Here is a 16,724-nt window from a genome sequence, read left to right as displayed (position 1 = left end):
GCGAACCGTTCCAGTGCGAGCTGGAGGCCCTCACCCGATGAAGCCAACAGAACCACATCATCCGCAAAAATCAGAGATGAGATTCTGAGGCCACCAAAGCGAAAGCCCTCCGCCACTTGGCTGCGCCTAGAAATCCTGCCCATAAAAATTATGAACAGAACCGGAGACAAAGGGCAGCCCTGGCGGAGCCCATCACCCACCGGGAACGAGTCCGACTTATTGCCGGCAATGCGAACCAAGCTCTTGCAACGGTTGTATCGGGATCGAATGGCCCGTAGCAATGGGCCAGACACCCCATACTCCCGCAACACCTCCCACAGGACACCCCGAGGGACATGGTCGAATGCCTTCTCCAAGTCCACAAAACACATGTAGACTGGTTGGGCAAACTCCCATGCACCCTCAAGTATCCTGGAGAGGATAAAGAGCTGGTCCAGTGTTCCGCGACCAGGACGAAAACCGCATTGTTCCTCCTGTATCCAAGGTTCGACTAGCGGACGAACTCTCCTTTCCAGCACCCTGGCATAGACTTTCCCAGGGAGGCTGAGGAGTGTGATACCCCTGTAGTTGGAACACACCCTCCGGTCCCCCTTCTTAAAGATGGGGACCACCACCCCGGTCTGCCAGTCCACAGGTACTGCCCCTGATCACCATGCAACATTGCAGAGGCGTGTCAACCAGGACAGCCCTACAACGTCCAAAGCCTTCAGGAACTCGGGGCGGACCTCATCAACACCAGGGGCTCTGCCACCAAGGAGTTGTTTAACTGCTTCAGTGACCTCGCCCCCGGAAATTGGCGGGTCATTCCCCTCATCCCCAGACTTTGCTTCCTCCTCGGAAGACGTGTCAGTGGGATTAAGGAGGTCCTCGAAGTATTCCTTCCACCGCCTAACAATTTTCTCAGTCGACGTCAGCAGCGCTCCACCAGCACTATACACAGTGCAGGTAGAGCACCGCTTTCCCCTCCTGAGACGCCTGACGGTTTGCCAGAATCTCTTCGAGGCAGTCCGAAAGTCTTTTTCCATGGCCTCTCCGAACTCCTCCCACACCCGAGTTTTTGCTTCAGCCACTGCCCGAGCCACATTCCGCTTGGCCTGTCGATACCTGTCGGCTGCCTCCGGAGTCCCACAGGCTAACCAAGCCCGATAGGACTCCTTCTTCAGCCTGGTGGCTCCCTTCACCTCTGGTGTCCACCATTTGGTTCGGGGATTACCACCACGGCAGGTACCAACCACCTTGCGGCCGCAGCTCAATGCAGCAGCTTTGGCAATGGAGATGCTGAACATGGTCCATTCGGACTCAATGTCCCCAGTCTCCCTCGGAATGCTGTTGAAGCTCTGCCGGAGGTGTGCGTTGAAGATCTCGCGGACTGGGGCCTCTGCTAGACGTTCCCAGCACACCCTCACTACGCGTTTAGGTGCACCAGGTCTGTCCAGCGTCCTCCCCCGCCACCTGATCCAACTCACCACCAGGTGGTGATCAGTTGACAGCTCAGCCCCTCTCTTTACCCGAGTGTCCAGAACATATGGTCGCAGGTCTGGTGATACGATTACAAAATCAATCATCGACCTACGGCCTAGAGCGTCCTGGTGCCACGTGCACTTATGGACACTCTTATGTTCGAACAGGGTGTTCATTATGGCCAAACTGTGATTAGCACAGAAGTCCAATAACAAAGCACCGCTCGGGTTCAGATCAGGGAGGCCGTTCCTCCCAATCAAGCCCCTCCAGGTCTCGCTGTCGTTACCCACGTGAGCATTGAAGTCTCCCAGCAGGACAACAGAGTCTCCAGGTGGAGCACCTTCCAGCACCCCCCCCCCCCCCTCCAGGGACTCTAGGAACTCTGAACTGCCACTCGGCGCATAAGCGCAGATGACAGTCAGGACCCGTTCCCCGACCCTAAGGCGCAGGGAACAAACCCTCTCGTCCACCGGGAAAATCCCCAACGTACCGGCAGCAAGCCGAGGGGATATTAGAATACCCACCCAGCCCGCCGCCTCTCACCAGGGGCAACTCCAGACTGAGACAGAGTCCAGCCCCTCTCCAGGAGACTGGTTCCAGAGCCCAAGCCATGCGTAGAGGTGAGCCCGACTATATCTAGCCGGTACCTCTCAACCTCACGCACTAACTCAGGCTCCTTCCCCACCAGAGAGGTGACATTCCATGTCCCTATTGCCAGTCTTGGCAGCTGGGGGTCAGTCCACCAAGGCCTCCGCTCCTGGCCGCCACCCGGCACACAATGCACCCGACCCCTATGGCGCCTCCTGCGGGTGGTGGGCCTGCAGGAGGATGGGCCCATGTCTCCTCTTCGGGCTGTGCCCGGCCGGGCCCCATGGACTAAGGCCCGGCCACCAGACGCTCGCCCTCGGGCACCCTCCCCGGGCCTGGCTCCAGGGGGGGGGCCCTGGTAACCCTATCCCGGGGAGGGTAAACTGTTCTCTCGATATCCTTTTCATAAGGGTCTTCTGAATCGCTCTTTGTCTGGTCCCTCACCCAGGACCAATTTGCCATGGGAGACCCTACCAGGGGGCAAAAGCCCCCAGACAACATAGCCCCTGGGATCCCTGGGACACACAAACCCCTCCACCACGATAAGGTAGCGATTCAAGGAGGAGAACTTGGGCTTCATAATTGAAATTGCCACTCAGGTCCTGTTTCTTGACAGTATTCATATCTAACTGTAAGGCTTCCATAACCAGTGTTCCCACAGAATTACAGTGGGTTCTCTCTGGGTCCTCTACAGTTTCCTCCCACTGTCCACAGACATGCAGTTAGATTACCTGGTGATCTAAACTTCATGCAGGTGTGTGTGTGAGAATGGTTGTCTTTCCCTCTGTGGGCTTAGTGGAAGAGACTGGATGGATCTCTGCTTTGTCTTTGATATATCCTGACAGCAAACATTCTCCATGAAGTCTGCATTTCAGCTCATCTCCTTTATACACACCTTTAACAGGAGGAGTTTTATACAGCTAGTGTTTAAAATCCAGTGTTACTCACAGTTAAATAGCATAACAATTACTGAATTAGTAAGATTTTCTAAAATAATTGTTTTAGTTAATATTGTATGATAGTGTACACAGAATTATTAGCTCAGTAGGTAGAGTGGTCGCCCCATGATCATAAGGTCAGGGGTCGAATCCACCGAACAGCTACCTTGATGGTACCCCTGAGCAAGGTACCATCAAGGTACCAATCGTGTGCACTGGACTGGTAGCACTCATAGTGTCATAGGTTGGTTTTTTTTGTTTTTTTTAAAAGGTTTAACATATAAACAAATTTCATTTGATCACATATATTTTTTGTTTTGTTTTGTTTTTTCCCTTTCTCTCCCAGACTGAGCAGCTGTAACATCTCAGAGGAAGGCTGTGAAAATTTGTTGTCAGTGGTCAGCTCCCAGTCCTGTAGTCTGAGAGAGCTGGACCTGAGTACCAACAGCCTGAAAGCTTCAGCAGTAAAGCTTCTGTCTGCTGCAGTGGAGAGTCCACACGCCAAACTGAATATTCTGAGGTCAGATCAATTTGTATTCTGTTTAGTTCTGTTTGTTTATATGTTTGATGTTTGGTTTTGTTTATATCAACTAACAAAAATAATCAATAATTTAACCAGTAAAGGTAAACTTTATCCAGTTATCCTTGTTCCATAGCATTTTTATTCATTTATAAGTTAAAGTGAACTTATACTAACCTGCTCAGCACAAGACAATAAGCTATTGCACCCTGATTACACTTTAACAACAATCTTTATTCATGTTTTTATCTTCAGACTTAACATCTGTGAACTCTCAGAGGAAAACTGTGAAGCTCTGTCCTCAGTTCTCAGCTCGCAGTCCTCTAGTCTGACAGAGCTGGACCTGAGTATCAGAAAGCTACAGGATTCAGGAGTGAAGCTTCTGTCTGCTGGACTACAACGTTTAAACTGTAAACTGAATACTCTGAGGTCAGATCAGAAAACAGTTTGTTGTTAGAATTATTCAATTATTTAAGTTCATACATATGATGTTGTTTCTTAGTATGTTTATGTTTCCTCTAAAAATAGAAAGTCAAGATTTAATGTTGTGAAATGTATTAACAAACTCAACATGAGTATTTGTTGTATGACTGTCTTTTATTTTTCAGACTGAGTGGCTGTAACCTGTCAGAGAGAAGCTGTGAAGCTCTGTCCTCAGTCCTCAGCTCCCAGTCCTCCAGTCTGAGAGAGCTGGACCTGAGTAACTCTGACCTGCAGGATTCAGGAGTGAAGCTTCTGTCCGCTGGACTAAAGAGTTCACAGTGTGCAGTGGAAACTCTCAGGTCAGGATTCAAACTTTTCCACAGATGATCATTTGAAATGTGACTTATATTATTGTATAAACAGGTAACCTTTATACAGCTGTCAAGTGAACTTTTATTTACATTTGAGTGGATAATTGGACTCCGAATTACTTTCAAAAGTAATTGGCGACTACCGATTGGTTTGCTGTTAGTTTTTTATTCACAGTACTTACTTAATTTTAAAGGCTGATTTCTCAAAATGAGATGTTTATCTTTTCTTCTACAACACTTGGAGCCACCAAATCTTCTTGCTTCATTTATTCATTACAGTTTGATTTAAAGAATATTAGACTCGTAACATAATAAATACATTTATTTCACTTCTTCTTGAGAGAAAGAAAGGGATGACTGGGTGAGCTCCAGTGGTTCATCCCAGCAGAGAGAGCAGCACACTGGGCTGCAAATGATCACAGTAGTAATAGCCATAGTTTGATAAAACAGGCATTCTTACCCTGTAGATAATACAGGGTTCTGGTGCCGATGTGGGGGAGGGGAGTCGCCCGGTACTAACTACATACTGAAGTGTCTTGTGTTCCAAGAACACAACGACCAAGACAGAGAGATCCTACTGGCAACCTTCTGGTTACAAGATGAGCTTCCCAACCCCCAGAACCGCGGTCTTATCCTCCAGTTCTGTGTTGATGATAATCACATAATAGGAGAGCAGCTGGGCATCCAGTGGAAGTGTGATGGAAATCAAAATCCTGAATTGGATTCGGTGCGGTTGCGTTACTATTTTTCAACAACCAATCTTATATCAGCTGCATGGAAGTAGCTATAAGTAATCTGGGCGCTACAGCTTTAACCCTTTAAGTCTTACCATAGAACCAAGTCCGCCACAGCTTATATTATATTTTTACATGCTGTGGAGCCATTTTTGGGAGCATTTCAAGTTGCTCTACATCAATACAACCATTACAGCCTAAATTTTAATAATATGCATGCATTAAGTGCATAGAAATTACATAAATTGCAAAAAGTGCAATAAACTAAAAAAAATTTGAAAATCGTTTTTGTTTTTTAACATATATTTCTAGTTAGAGAAATTTAAGAGGCTTATCCCTCAAAACTGTAAATGCAAAAAAGTTGCACAAAATAGTTTCCCACCACATGAAATTTATTTTGAGTGTCTTCATAGTTTTATTTTTGAAATACACTAATTTCTATACACTGCAGGAAAAACGAAAATAAATATTATAGTGCAAATTTGCAAAAAAGCAGCATATGCATCAAAATAAACTATTTCCAGCAGTGCAATATGAGTCCTCAGCATCCCAGAAACAACACAGAAAGTCAGAAAGTCAAACATAACTTTAAAAAACACTAGTATAGGGTTATGAGGCCATGATGGTAAAAAATACATTTCTGCAAAAATGACATCACTTCCGGTTTTGGGCAGGTCATGGCGGATATGCGATAGTTCACGCTGATGTCAATTCCAAAGTAGGAAGTGTTACAAACAGCTGATCGGATCGGCAAAGCGTGTTTCTGGAATATTATGTTACGCAAAACAGAGTGTGCCCACTCTGACCGGCTTTAAAGGGTTAAGCAGCTGCATGCACTCCCGCGGACAGCGATCACTTTCTGGCAGACGATCACTTTTTGGCACAACACCTGGAGCTAAGGGGGCAAAACAATCGCATGAGTGCTGCTGTTTGGCTGAGGAAGAATAAAGTATTCATGGTAAGCCAATCACATGACCACTTCAAGATTACAAAGCAACAAGGTGACATATACCAGTTTTTAAATTGTGTTGATAGGTCACATAAAACCAGAGTCATGATAAACAATATATACGCAGCGTTTTTTTCCTCAATAGTTTCGTCACTTTTACTGTCTAAGGACAGCACAGCAAGCACTCTCTGCTTATGAGCAAAAAAACCCCAAATCATCCCTTTCCTGTTGGTGGAAAAATGAACCATGTCGACCAATCAAAAAAATGATATAGCAACATGACATTTGGTTGTTTAGGAAGAGGGGGAAGTTTTAGGAGTGACGGTGTGAGATGTGAGAGATTTGTGACGTTTAGCGTATTTGGAGTGTGTGCATAGTATGTTGTGTTGTGTAGTTAGTGTGTAGGGGAAAAAAGAACAAAAAAAGTTAGTGTGTAGTGTAGTGGATAGTTTTATGTTGTCTGTCAGAACAATGAGGCAATTGCTGAATGTTAAGTGCCCTGAGGCGACTGTTGTGATTTGGCACTATATAAATAGAGTTGAATTGAATGGAATTGTTACAGGTGCTGCCACAAAACCAGCAAATGCAGATTACAGTGTAAACGGTGTCTCCAGGTAGAAACAGCAGTGATACACCTGCTGCTGTCAGACCTGCAGGTATCAGGCTGTGATGTTCTCCTTTATGGTGGACAGAAATTATTTTTTTGGAGTGGCACAAATAATTTGTGGCATCTTATTTAATGCAGAACAGCTGATTGTTCTGTAAATAGTTTGAAATAGTTATTTTTAAAAAATCAAGGTAAAAGGTAAATTGTTACAAATAACAAAATGGTTGTTTGCAAACCTTGTGTATAGGATTTTAAGGGTGTTCGTCTTGTAACCGGAAGGTTGCCGGTTCGAGCCCCGGCTCGGACAGTCTCGGTCATTGTGTCTTTGGGCAAGACACTTCACCTAGCGCCTACTGGTGTTGGCCAGAGGGGCCGATGGTGCGATATGGCAGCCTCGCTTCTGTCAGTCTGCCCCAGGGCAGCTGTGGCTACAACTGTAGCTGCCTCCACCAGTGTGTGAATGTGAGAGTGAATGAATAGTGGCATTGTAAAGCACTTTAAGGCCCGAAAAGCGCTATATAAATGCAATCCATTATTATTATTATTATTATTATTATTATTATTATTATTATTAAAATATTAAAATTATTAGATTTCAAGTTAATGATTTATTAAACATGTTTGTGGTTGTAACAGTAAAAAATATAACTTTTTCTACTCATATTGTTTTTTGTCTGATTTTAGGTCAATTGTGTTAATACAGTATGTCAAAATGAAAACATAACTGTAAATTCAGACACGTGAGGTTGTGCTGAAAAGAATGATACCAAACAGGCAAAGTAAATAGTTTTTAAAGGTGGAATATAGAGGTCAAATCAAAAGTAGTTAAAAATGGCCAATTATACCCTGGACCCCAGAGGGTTGAACATTTTAAAGTAACGCAATAGTTACTTTTCAAGTAATTAATTACTTTTAGTAACTGACTTACAATATTTTAACTCTAAGTAACTACGTAGAGTTAACTATAGTTAGTAGTATAGTTACTAGAGATGGCACGATACCACTTTTTTATGTCCGATACCGATACCGATATCATAAATTTGGATATCTGCCGATACCGATATGAATCCGATATAGTGTTTTTTAATCAACAAAACTGTTTTTTTAAATATCTTGCTGCATTTTGTATAAGTTCATACTAAAGTTTAAAACAACAACTACACTAAAGCTATTCTGTTATACCTGTATGCAAAAAAAAATATTTCATAGTTCAGCAATACTGATCAATCTAATAAACTTAAACCTACACCATCCTCCCTATTCTGGTATTTTAAAGAGTACTTAGCGTAAATATTAAGCAACCTAACTAATAGGGTTCCAACTCCCAGCAACAACAAAAATAAATAAATAAAAAATAGGGAACCACCCCTCACGCTCCACCTCATGATGCTTAATCGACGTAATCAACCTTAATTTGATGCAGTGTGAAAAAAAATGCACAGAAATCAATTATTTTTCAAGAAATATTAAATAGATTCAACATCTTTCTTCAACAAAATTGCAGACTGCACAGATGGTACCTTCCCAAAGGAAAAAGTACTATAGCTTACTAGGGTATATATATTAGAGTTAATAGTTACTATATACAGTAATTGACTGCTATTCCTTTTACATCAAATTAAAACTTTGGGTGTCAGATAATTATTTATTAAAAGCTAGACATTTTAAATGAGAATAAGAAAGAAAAGTATGTCTTTGTGCCCCCTTTTCCCTGTTAATGCCCTATCGGCCCCCCTGACTAAACTTTGCTAGATCCGCCCCTGCACAGTTACCAGCGTCAGCTACGTAGAAAAAGATCCTGGTGTAGAAAGTAATATTAAATAAATTGTAACAACAGCTTATCAAGCTTAAACGTGCTGCTGTTGTTCAGCCGCTGGTTTCCTCTTTCTGGTGCAAAGTGGGCCAAAAACAAACAAGAGAGACGGACTCGAGACAGAAAAGCCGATCAGCTGATCATTAAGCAGTTTCATGATTGAAGTAGCAGCAAGAAGAGGCAGTCGTTTGTTAAGCTTAACGCAGGAATGCTTTACAAACATTCAGAGATGGACTTACACACTTGCTTTACTTCTCTCGGGATAACTTTGTCGGAGATGAAATGCCGGGTTGCTAGCGAAGCTCCAAATGCTATCCAGACCACCGACAGGTCCCGCATGCCACAGCCGCTCTATCACGTGATGCATACTGCTCCGACGTGCTAACGTTCTGAGGTGAGTTACGGCGTGTTGCAAGTTTTGTGAGGTGCTTTCGTGATATTTAATGGATCGGATTACATTTTTTATTTTTCTCCGATATCCGATCCAGTAATTTAGGTCAGTATCGGACCGATACCGATACGTAATATCGGATCGGTCCATCTCTAATAGTTACTAGTTACTTCTTGGTAACTACTAACTATAATTACTTGTTCAAAGTCACTTGCCCAACACTGATCCCAAACCATCTCCACTGGGTTTAGGTCAGGTGACTGTATCCTCACTACAGACCGAATAAATCACCTGAATTTGGAAGTCTGCCTCCGTGTTCTTTAACCGGAGCACACCCACCGTACCTGGCCACTCTAAATCAGCTAAACTCCTGGAGACAACACTTTGTCCATTTTATTTAGACACAGCGGCACCTCTGAAGCAAAGTGTTGTCCATTCTTCAAATTTCTATCCCTGGATAAATGAAAATACTCAAAATTTCAAGAGATATTCTGTCAAGTTAGAACGTTTATGGAAGGCTTCCAAGCTTGAGGTTCATCGAGTACATCTCAAGGAATCAATATCCTCACTTAACAACATGATAAAAAAGCTGGAACTGAATAGTTTTCAAATCTAATGGCTTCAGAAAAGAACCAAAGTATTGTTTGATACAATTATGAAAATTGTCTCTCCTGATATTCCTCGTGTACCAGTCTATACTAAATCTGATTGTAATGAATCATTGAACGAACGTGGAAAAAACAGTTGCAGAACAACTTAACGACTTTCTGGAGAAAAACAGTGTTCTGGACATTTTCCAGTCTGGTTTCTGTAAACTGTCCTCCACTGAGATGGCTTAACTTAAAGTGTGTGGTGACATTCTGATGGCAGCAGACTCTGGAGAGTGCACTGAGTTGGATGTCTCCTCTGCTTTTGATACTGTTGATCACAGCATCATGATAAATAGGCTGAAGGACTTGTTCAGGATTACTGGTGTTGCTTTAAAATGGTTTGTCGTATCTACTGTATCTGAGAGATCTTTGACTGTCTGTATGAATCATGTGTTGTCTGAAACATCCGTTCTGCCTTCTGGGGTACCTCAAGGATCTGTTTTAGGCCCGATTCTCTTTTTGGTTTATATACGTCCTCTAGGCCACAGGTGACAAACGCCAGGCCTCGAGGGCTGGTGTCCTGCAGTTTTTAGATGTTTCCTTGATCCATCACATCTGATTTAAATGGTTAAATTCCTCCTCAACACGTCCTGAGGTTCTCCAGAGGCCTGGTAATGAATTTGATTCAGGTGTGCTGACCCAGGGTTAGACCTAAAACCTGCAGGACACCGGCCCTCGAGGCCTGGAGTTCCCCACCCCTGCTCTAGGCCAAATTATCAGATATTACAATAATATTTCTTATCATCTCTACGCTGATGACATTCAGACATTAAGTTATACTGTTCTTTCAAAGATTCTCAGTTTGATACATTTTCTTGTTTAAATAATTGTCTTTCAGGAATCAAATAATTGTGAAACTTCAACTTTCTCCAGTTTAATACGGATAAAACAGAAACTTTGATCATTGCTCCTGATCACATGTCTTCAGAAATTAGGCAGCAGATCAGTTTTTAGGTCCTTCCATTAAATCGAGTCTCAGAAACTTAGGTGTTATTTTCGACAGTTCAATGTTGCTTGAGAAACTCTCTAAACAACTGTTTCAAAACTGTTTTTATCATCCAAGAAACATTTCTAAACTCAGACTGGTGTCAAAGGCAGAACTTGAGATGATTCTTCATGCTTTTATCTCTACTCACTTGGAGTATTGTAATGGTCTTTTTACTTGTCTCAACAAATCAGCTCTGGAGCTTCACACTGTACAGAATGCTGCGGCGAGACTTTTAACTGGCACAAACAAGAGGTCACACATTACTCCAGTTTTGGCTTCTCTTCATTGGTTGCCACTAAATTTTAGGGTTCATTTTAACATTATACTCATAACTTTTAGAGCTGTACATGGTGAAGCTCCTCAGTGCATCTCTGACCTGTTGAAACCTCATGCTTCATACCGAGCACTTAGGTCTTTAGGTCAGAGGTCACTATTGGTCCCACAGACTCGGTTCAACACACGTGGGGATCGAGCTTTTCAGGCACCGAGGCTGTGGAACTCCCTGCTGTTATCTTTATGCTGTCTAGACTCCACTGACTCTTTGAAAAAGCAGATGAAGACATTTCTATACAAACGAGATTATGTGCTATATAAATATATTCTACTTACTTACTTGAATAATAGTTCATTTATGAATATTTTTTTATTAAAATATTTATTTTCTTTACTTTATCACCCAATTAAATTATAATTCTGTAAATAAGGGTGATAGTGTGGCCTGTGTAGGTTGTCTTCAGGTTCTCTGCTTCCTCCCACAGTCCAAAAACATGCATGCTGGGTTAACTGGAGTGATTGTGAGCATAAATGCATAAGTGTTTACCTGGCTACATCACCGTGGTTACTGATGCTGAACCTATAACCTGGTCTGGATCAGGTTATATTCAGAGTGTGTGTTTTAAAATTGACTGAAGTGCCTCGTTTTCACTGAGCCTTTCATTTACAGAAAGCTTTAAGTGTGATATAGATTCAGTCATATCTGACTAATGTCAGTGAGTGAGGCCGAGCTGTAAAGTCACATTTCTGCTAATTAGCACACCAGCTAACTAGCACACCGGCTATCTAGCAAACCAGCTAAGTAGCAGACCAGCTAACTAGCGAACCGGCTAACTAGCACACTGGCTAACTAGTACACCAGCCGACTAGCGAACCGGCTAACTAGCATACCAGCTAACTAGCACACCAGCTGACTAGCGAACCGGCTAAATAGCACACCGGCTAACTAGCACACCAGCTAACTAGCAGACCAGCTAACTGCAGCCACAGGCTGAAGGACGATTAAATGTAGTGGAGATATCAGGGATTACACTGGTGTGTCCGATTCACTCTTTAGCACTCCAGTCACTCTGGTGTGTCAGCCAGAGCACCACTGAAGGCCCAGCGTGTGGAATAAGGAGCTTAAGGTTTGGTTTGAGGCACTTTATTCTTTCACTGATTGATTCTTGTGGCTGTGATCACGTGTGTGGTTTCTTACAAAAAGGAAGTACACAATACAAATACATGACAAATAAGATGAATAGATAAGATACATATCCAGTTATATGCATACGTCAGTATAGCTAACATAACCATATATAAGGTCAAAGATCACAGTACTATAATGCAGTAATGTTAAACACAAAGGTGTATATCTACATAAATCTATCCTATCAGTGATCAGAGTACTGTAGTATACTTCTACTACTTACACTATACAAACTAAACTGCATTAGTGTGACTTTAAGTTACCATCAGTACAGACGAACTGATGGTAGTTGGACAAAATAAAGGCTTTGCAATTATTGTGAAGGGCTTCCGGTTAAAGTAAGATCAGCTGATTACCTCATAACAAATTGTTTGCTATAGAATGCAGCTCCCAGTCTTCATTAATATCATGTACTATAACTCCCAGGTCTACAGAGAGACCAACAGCTGGTGCACGTTGTAACGCTGTGGCTTTCGTAGTCTCTCCTTTTTCTACAGCTCATGTGTTCTTCTTGTGATGGTGCGTCTTGAGGGAGGCTCATACATGCCGTCATTTGTTGATCCTAAGAACATTCCTCAGACCGACTTCTTCAACAACACTAATTGGCCTGAAGTTTGTAGCTACTCACTTCACTGTGGCGTCTGTTAGCTTGTCTTTCTTTGGTTTTATCCTGACTCCTCCCACAAGCTGATCCTACGTAGTCTGCCCAAGCCTCCCACCTCTGTTTGTTTGGGTGGTTTGTTTGCTGCCATCAACAGCGTGTAATGCATTTAAATGATACTTCAGACTTGAAGTACTCCGACGATAAAAAACTCAACTTTGCTTAAAAATAACTTTAGTTGTATCAACACTGCCCTCTGGAATAATTAGACTTTGGTGACAAACTGATGTGATCTCCATGTTTCCTTTGTTGGACTGTGGGCGAGTGTCAGAACTGAATGTACTGAGTAACATGTGGAGTTTAAATATGTGTCAGTTCCAGTTTTAGAGCTCTAAAGTGCAGCTATCATGTTAGGAATATGTTAGGAATAGACAGGAACACTGAGCACACTGAGGTCAAATCTTTATTTATCCAGTTCATCTGTAGGCTGAGCTCAGTCCATCCATTTAGTGAAATGATGTTTAAAGGTCTCCTTGTTCTGTGAGCGTGCACAGATCCTGAAGCAGAAAGCCTGGGTTAACAGAGAAATGATCATCACTGTGATGATGCTCACCATCTCTGACTGGGATTTGAGGTTTTGTCAAAGCAGCAAAGAAAGCCTGGCTATGTTGGACTGGGTGTGGAAGCAGCTCCCAGTTTGAGTTCAGGAGACAGACACCCTCTCTACTTTGACGATCAGCTTCAAACTTTCCTTTTTGATAAAACTTATAGTTAGAGCTGGATCAGGTGACCCTGAACCATCACTTAGTTATGCTGCTATAGAGATGGATAACAGATGGATTGTTGTTTTGTGTGTCTGCAGTCTGTCAGGCTGTCTGATCACAGAGGAAGGCTGTACTTCTCTGGCCTCAGCTCTGACCTCCAACCCCTCCCATCTGAGAGAGCTGGACCTGAGCTACAATCATCCAGGTCCCTCAGGAATGAAGCTTCTGTCGGCTGGACTGAAGGATCCAGGCTGGAGACTGGACACTCTCAGGTATGGAGAGAATGTCTGATATAGGAGGAAGAGCTGGAATCATTTCCTGTGTCTTTCACTCACTTCCTGTTTGTTTCCTGCAGATGAGACATGAACAATCACACATGCAGGAATATTTTCAGGGACAGACACACTAGTCTAGCTGGATAGTACATGGATATTTATGTAGGGGGTCTTCAAGGAGTCTGTTTGCAGGAACATTAATGATAACTGATAAGTCATGTTGAGAGTTTCATTAAAAGTAGACTTACAGTTAGGTAATATTTGGACAGAGACAACATTTTGTAACTTTAGATACAAGTATCAGCCATGTGTGTGTTTCCCATGCTGTATGTCCACAGTCACAGTGACAGTCAGTGACACTGACAGAAGGATGAAACAAGGCTGTGAATCATTTCAGTCTGTGTGTGTGACAAAGAGGCAGACAGGAGCAGCTAACATTTGGAAATGGAAGCTTACTGGAAACACTACATTCACGGCTGAATTCACAATAGATTTGTTCTCAAGTGCACATTTAGCAGCTAATGCTAATACTGTTTTCCCTTTGCTTTCTACAGCAGCTATTGCTAAGTAGGCCACTTTGCTCCGCTAAGGATTTGTGTGACCATGATGGAGACTCTGATAAGCTAATGCTGCTAAGCTAATGCTGTTTACGGGCCCTGTTAGAATCAATATTTCATTCTCATTCTGTTGTTTGAGAACAATATTAACGTTTCACATCATTATAACACAAGAGAAAAGGGTATTGGCATTAGCTACTAGTGCTTATTCACCTCAAATTACCTTTAGCTGCTAATGGCAGCCTACTTAGCATTAACTCCTCACTAATATAATGCTAATTTACATCAAATTAGCATTAACTGCTCATATTGTTATAAGGAAAGAGAAAACGGTATTAGCATTTGCTGCTAATAATTATTCACCCCTAATTAGAATAAGCCGCTAAAAGCAGCCAACTTAGCATTAATTCCTCACTTTGTTGTTACCCAACGGAAAAGAGTATTAGTATTAGCTACTATCATTTTTAATAAGTAAGAGAAAACAGTATTAGCAGTAGCGCATAATGCTAATTCACGTCAACGTAGTATTAGTTAATAATGGCAGCCTACTTAGCATTAACTGCTCACTAATATAATGCTAATTCGCATCAAATTAGCATTAGCTGCTCAAGTTGTTATAAGGAAAAAGAGAAAACGGTATTAGTATTAGCTGCTAATAATTATTCACCCCTAATTAGAGTTAGCCCCTAATGGCAGTCTACTTAGCATTAACTCCTGACATTGTTATAATGCAGGGGAAAAGAGTTACCATTATCGGATAATGCTAATTCTCATCAAATTAGCATTAGTTAATAACGGTAGACTTCATATCATTAGCTGCTGTCATTCTTACAAAGCAAACAGTATGAGCATTAGCTGTTAATCCTTTTTCATCTAAAATTAGAATTAGCCACTAATGGCGTATTGTTAAAAAGTAAGAAAAAACATTGTTAGCATAAGCGGATAATGCTAATTCATCTCAAATTAGTATTAGCTAATAATGGCACCTGCTTAGCATTAGCTGGTCACATTGTTATAAGGCAAGAAAATATGGTATTAGCATTAGCTGCCAATTTCTATTTACCTAAAATTAGCATTAGCCACTAATGGTAGCCTATAGCAAAAACTTCTTAATGCTAAATGAAGTTAATTAATGCTAAGTAGGTTTAACTGAAATTAAAGTAGTGTTAGCATTAGCTGCTGATATTGTTAAAAGGTAAGATAAAACATTGCTAGCAGCAGCGGATAATGCTAACACACATAATAATTAGCATTACCTAATAATGGCAGCCTTCTTAGCATTAGCTGCTCATATTGTTATAATGCAAGGGAAAAGAGTTGGCAAAAACAGTGTTAGCATTAGTGGATAATGCTAATTCACCTAAATTAGCATTAGCTAATAATGGCTACGTACTTAGCATTACCTACTAATATTGATATAAAGCAAGAAAATATGGTATTAGCATTAGCTTCTAATGCTTTCTCATCTAAAATTAGAATTAGCCACTAATGGCATCCTATTTAGCATTAACTCTTCACATCGCAAGGGAAAAATTAGAATTCAATAAAAAAAAAAAGTGTTCACATTAGCTACTTGTATTGTTAAAAAGTAAGAAAAAACATTGTTAGCATAAGGGGATAATGCTAATTCACCTCAAATTAGTATTAGCTAATAACGGCAACCTACATAGCATTAGCTGGTCACATTGTTATAAAGCAAGAAAATATGGTATTATCTGCCAATTCCTATTCACCTAAAATTAGCATTACCTGCTAATGGCAGTCTACTTAGCATTAACTCCTCACTAATGTGATGCTAATTCACATTAAATTAGCTTTAGCATTAGCTGCTAGCATCAGCCTACCTAGCACTAGCTGCTCACATTGTTAAAAGGGAAGAGAATACGATATTAGCATTAGCTGGTAATATTTATTCACCCCTAATTAGAATTAGCCACTAATGGCAGCATACTTAGCGTTAACTCCTCACATCGTTGTAATGCAAATGAGGCTAACTTGCATTAAATTAGACTGCTGTTATTAGCTAATGCTATTTAGCAGTAGCTGCTCACATTGTTATAAAGCAAAGGAAAACGATATGAGCATTAGGTTCTAATGCGTATTTGCCTTAAATTAGACGTAGGTGCTAATGGCAGCCTACTTAGCATTAGCAGCTCAGATGTTATAATGCTAGGAAAAAGAGTGTTAGCATTAGCCGTTCACATTGTTATAAAGTTAAGGGAAATAGTGTTAGCATTAGCTACTCACATTTTTAAAAAAAGTAAGTGTTAGCATTAGTGCATAATGCTAATTCATGTCAAATTAGCATTAGTTAATAACGGCAGCCTATTTAGCATTAGCAGATAATGTTGACCTTGGCCCACTGGAAAAGTTAAGAACTAAAGATTTAGGAGTGTTTCTCGATAGCTCTTTCTCGTTTGAGAAACAAATGAATTCTGTTATTAAAACCAGCTGTAAGGTTTATATTGTTGATTGTCATTTATGCTTAGAAATATTTACTCATATATGCTTAGAGTTGTATAATCGATTGCATGATGATAGAGGTTTGATCCTTAGTAGTCTGTAAAGACTCTGTGTGCTTTCCAGAGTGCTCTGGCATGCACACACCACTTGGGGCCATGAGAGAGGTCGT

General features: G+C 41.6%; 1 protein-coding gene across 1 annotated transcript in view; it reads left to right on the top strand.

Annotated features, from left to right (window-relative positions):
- Nucleotides 1-16,724, top strand: part of LOC105940620 (NACHT, LRR and PYD domains-containing protein 3) — a 65,117-nt gene that overhangs the window by 40,905 nt on the left and 7,488 nt on the right. Inside the window, exons 7-10 of the mRNA XM_076882847.1 lie at nt 3,334-3,507; nt 3,763-3,936; nt 4,116-4,289; nt 13,359-13,532. Coding sequence (XP_076738962.1) covers nt 3,334-3,507; nt 3,763-3,936; nt 4,116-4,289; nt 13,359-13,532 — 696 coding nt within the window. The remainder of the gene's footprint in view (nt 1-3,333; nt 3,508-3,762; nt 3,937-4,115; nt 4,290-13,358; nt 13,533-16,724) is intronic.

Source organism: Maylandia zebra, linkage group LG4 (assembly GCF_041146795.1).
Source record: "Maylandia zebra isolate NMK-2024a linkage group LG4, Mzebra_GT3a, whole genome shotgun sequence".
NCBI classification, from domain to species: domain Eukaryota; kingdom Metazoa; phylum Chordata; class Actinopteri; order Cichliformes; family Cichlidae; genus Maylandia; species Maylandia zebra.
The sequence above is the reverse complement of the archived record's forward strand: the minus strand, read 5'-3'. Positions and strand labels throughout refer to the sequence as shown.